A 4,727-nucleotide genomic window follows, 5' to 3' on the forward strand; every position below is an offset into this window, starting at 1 on the left:
CACCTCCTATCAGCAGGATTCAGTTATATGTGACCATTCACTAGGGGGAAAATCTGAAAGCAGTAATCTGGACAGCACAGGGGATAAAGACAACCATCCTTATGCTACAGTACTTGGCCTTGACAAAAATCACAGTGCTGATAGAATTGAGATCCCAGTTTCTTTATTAGAAAGCAGACCAGAATTATCTCAAACATTAAGCACTGATCACTGTCTGACAACAGAACTGCATATTCAGTACAACCCCACAGAAGCAGAACCAGCAGACTACCATACAGATGAAGCAGAGCTTTCTGAGCAGCCTTATCGTCTTAGCCTCCAGTCCTTGCAGAAAAAATCTCAGGAGTATCGATGGCACCAGCGGATGCTTAGGAATCAAGCCAAAAATAGTAAAATCCAGGAGAAGACCCAAGAACAGCCAAGAGCAAGGGCAGAGGAACAGAGCCTCTCTGATAAGGAGAATGACGAGTTCCCTTACAAGAGGACTGTGACTGCAGAGGGAAAGAAAACTAAAGAGGGTCGAGGCACTTTTATACCGACAATGGAAACATCACCAAAGAAATCATGGGGAAATGATAGGATAATTGAGAGTGAGTTGATTGGGAAAAGGGCAAATGTTAAATCTGGCAGCATGCATTTAACAGAAGATGGGAATACTAAGCAAATGACAAGTGTTCAGGAAGAAACAATGTTCCAAAATAATAAGCTGAACAGCTCACACGATGTCATAGCAGAGCCTAAACAAATTAGCGCCTTCATCCAGCAACACCCCATGTCAAAAGAAACCTCCACGGTTCAAGAAGCTTTTTACTCAAGCACTGGTCCCTCAGCTGTAGGGAAGTATCATTCTATCCCAGCCCCTAATTTCTGCAGGAGTCCTGTTCGTTGCAAAAGCAAAGGCACTATAAAAGGCGGAGAAGTTACTGATGGGGTTAAGACCAAGGAGGGGACATTTGTAGTCAAAGCCGGTTTAAATGAAGAACAGAGTAATATGGGACATCACAGAGCAGTTCCTTTTACTGTGAATCTCATGGTTGAGGGAGATGTAACAAATGGTTTAGCCAAGAGTTCACAGCACATAGATCAGCTTGAGTCTAGCTTGTCCAGTTTAAAAATACTGATCTCAGATCTGGAGTCTACAGTGAAAGAAAACTTGGGGAATCACAGTCAAACTGAGACCAGCATGCAAAGCGAGTTGAGCTTTAAAGGCATTGGGGATTGTCAGCAAATTGAAAATGATAAACACATGCAGCTTTGTCAAGGTGACTGCGACTGTTGGGAGAACGAGCTGAGAGGTGATGGCAACGATGCAGAGTGCAGCGGGGGGCTGAGAAGACAATCACTCCACAATTGTAAAAACACACATGAAGATGCAGGACCTGAACCAGGCTTCGATGACACAGATGATGTTCCTCTCATAGCACAGAGAAAGGGAACTGAGACAGCTGAATTAAGCAAACTCAGGACAGTCAAAATCTTAACAATAGAGAGTCAAAAGGACCAAGGGACAGGAAAAGAAGGACTAACTAAGATGTATGGCTGTAGAAAGCAGCAGCCGTCTGCTAAATGTATCCGGTCTGTAGCACAGCAGATGCGCATTCCCGACGTATTCCGAAATGCTCCATCTGAAACCAAAGCTCCATGTAGTGCCTCAGTGCTTGTGGATACCAGCAACCATCATGACTCTACCCACTCACCATCTCTTAACCAGTCGTATGATGTGGACACACCATCTGACCTGTGGCTCCTTGAAGGATCGGGCTCTGACTTGGGCTCTAAAGGTCATCTTGTTCAGGAGAAGGATCTGACCCCAGAGAGTGGAGGCGAAGGTCAGGGCGGACTGTCCAAGGTCAAACGGAGACTGGTCATGCACGTTTCACAGGAGACACAGGAAAGGAGTGCAGATGTCAGCAGAGGAGTTGGTTCAGTGGTCAGACCCAGCTCCAGTACTCCCAGAGGTAAGACCAGGTCAGGGATGTCAAACTACAGTGTGAGCCACAGAGGTTTGAGGTTGTGCAGGTTTGCACTCCCATCGAGCTCTGTAAAAGGTGATTTAACTCAAGTTTCCATAGTGTGTAGCTACAACTGGGTTGTGCAGAGTTTTAAACAATAGAGAAATATACAATCACTATTGCAAACATGACACAAAGACCTGACATTAAGAAGTCCTTATCGCACCTTATGCTGATCTGCAGGATGAACTCCAACCTGCTGTCATTATTTGACCAGCAATATTCAAGATCAGTCAGGATTGAGGGCAGATATGCTGAAGGAACAGAAACATGCATAATCCCTGCCCTCCTTGACCCATGGGTTTAAAACCCATTGTGCTGCATTATTTAGGTTTTTATCTTGCCACTAGTTTATCTTCATATTTGACAACATACTGTTGTATTTACTGACTTTAGCTGCAGTGTGGCGGTATGAAGACCATGGCAGTCCAAAGGGCAAGCGAGAGCGACTACAACAGGCCCATGCTGCTCAGATCAGAGCCCTGCAAGATGAGCACAGGAGACAACAGGAAGAACTACTGCAGGTAAGACTGGGTGGAATTTTGGCAACGTTAGATGAATAATTTGCTGTTATTAAGATGACAGATCTTGAAGCTAAACAAGCAATGTTAAAACAGAGACATGTGAAGCCAAAAAAGAGGAGGCAGGAGTCTATTGCTCATTTTTTTAACTTGTATCTAATTCTGCAGGTGTAATCTTAATGTCTTTAGTCAGTGCACATTCAGAAGCACCGCACAAATGAGTCTCCAACAAACACACAGTGTACTGCTGTTTGCTAAAAACTATTGTATTAGGAATTTATTTATCCTGTTTAAAAATGAAGGTATACATTTTTTTAGTATTTTTTTTAAAGAATTGGACAGGAACGAGAATTTGAACAGTTTATTTTGATGATAATTAAAAATATAGAGTGTTGCCAGTCTTACCCCTCATTTATACTGGATGCGGCTGCATTGCGTTCTGTCTGCGGCACGGTTGCCAGAGCTGATTGCTGTTAGTCTAGTCAGTGCTTGTGGTTCCACCGGGCGCAGCTGTGATGCATTTCTGAAGTGTCCCAGATGCGGCTCTCTGCCCCGCTTCGCTAGAGATACGTGCCTGCTCTGTTTTTCACAGATCCCGCTTCTGGAACGCTTCTGACAAAAGTTCGACCCACCAATCAGATAGTGCTGTAAACATAACACTATATGTTATGTGAAACATAGATACCAAATAAGTAGCTAGTAAAGATGAATGTTTTAATAACTAAAGCACAGCCACAAATCTTTGACCTGTGCTTCATAACTACTTAACTGTTAAATTTAACTGGTTGACTGTAGTCTAGTCTGCAGGCTACAGCACGATTAAAACAGACAAAAAATGAAACAATTTAACTAAGAAGCTTACCTATTTTAGAAACTCAAAAACAAAGAAAAATGGTCTACATGATAAATCAGCACCACAACGAGCCGTTCTACAGCCGCACCCGATGGGGGGGATGAAGCCCCACAGAGGACAGATCAAAACTGCATCACAGATGGAATGCAACAGAGCTACACCCGGTGGAAAGGATGGGTTAGTCTTTGAGTTTTCCTCTTGAATTGCAAATGACAAGTGTATTTTTGTTTGCTTTTAGTGTCAAAACAACATAAAACAATATGGAGGAAATGAAGGAAATTCTGTAATTACATGTTTCTGAACCTGCCACACATTTATAACTTTAAATACAGTTCCAACACAGCCACTGACGTTTCCTCCATCCTATTGGTCCGCTTCTTGCATCAGGTTGCATCACGTATTGCTGTACAGATCTAGAGCTACGTAACTCCTGTACAGCTGCCATAATTCCCTCTACCAAGGTTTTTGACTCCACCCAAAGTCACCTATGAAAAATTAAGAATTAATGTCTAACCCACTGTTTTCATCTTTGCAAAATGAGAACAGACTGAGAGTTTCTAACCAATTCACTAAGCTCTGATATATTGACTCTAAATGATTTTTTTTACTTGATGCAGACCTTTAAAAGGTTCTGGCTCTGTTCCACATGTGAGCACAAGCACACACACACACACACACACACATCTTGTGGTCCTACCTGTTAGTGTGTTTCCGGAGACCTGAGTCGTGGGCAGACTACAGACATCTGCTCATTACAAGAGACCTTCAGTTTCTCCCCAGTTAAAAAAACCCACAGGGATCTACCATAAATGTTCATTACATCCCTGAGAGGCGAGCTGGCATGGTCGCCTGTTTGTGTGTGTGTGTGTGTGTGTGTGTGTGCGTGTGCGCACATGCAACAAGACTTCAAGGACTCCTGCTGTTCTCTGGCAAGCAGTTCTTGTTTCTTCATCTTGTGTCTGTATTTGTTCTTGGCCAATGTCCTTGCCCTATTAATCACAGTCTCTGTAATTTATGTATCTTTAACAACAATATAATGAGCATACGCTGTTTAATAAAAGGACTCCTCTTCATCTCCCCTCTGTCCTCCCATCATTTGCGATGTGATGAGCGAGCGAGCTGGCTGGACTCTCTGGTAGAGGGAGGAGGGGCTGAGGGAATTGACACAGAAAAGGAAAGGATAATTTGTTTAATTCATGAGCATCTGTGGTTAAGTGCCAGATTGTCCTGCCGAGTGCCGCCGACAGTGGTCCCTTCTCTTTCTGTTTTTCCCCCCTCATCCCGCTCTTTGCTTTGTCTCATACCTCCTCCGATGTTGTTTTTACTCTGGCTGTATTAAAA

At 43.4% G+C, this 4,727-nt stretch overlaps 1 protein-coding gene across 1 annotated transcript in view; it reads left to right on the plus strand.

Annotated features, from left to right (window-relative positions):
• Positions 1-6: 6 nt before the first annotated feature.
• Positions 7-4,727, plus strand: part of cp110 (centriolar coiled-coil protein 110) — a 6,285-nt gene continuing 1,564 nt past the window's right edge. Inside the window, exons 1-2 of the mRNA XM_020596216.1 lie at positions 7-1,958; positions 2,409-2,536. Of these exons, the coding sequence (XP_020451872.1) occupies positions 365-1,958; positions 2,409-2,536 (1,722 nt within the window). The 5' untranslated portion in view covers positions 7-364. The remainder of the gene's footprint in view (positions 1,959-2,408; positions 2,537-4,727) is intronic.

This window comes from Monopterus albus, unplaced genomic scaffold (genome assembly GCF_001952655.1).
Source record: "Monopterus albus unplaced genomic scaffold, M_albus_1.0 scaffold29.1, whole genome shotgun sequence".
Classification (NCBI taxonomy): Eukaryota; Metazoa; Chordata; class Actinopteri; order Synbranchiformes; family Synbranchidae; genus Monopterus; species Monopterus albus.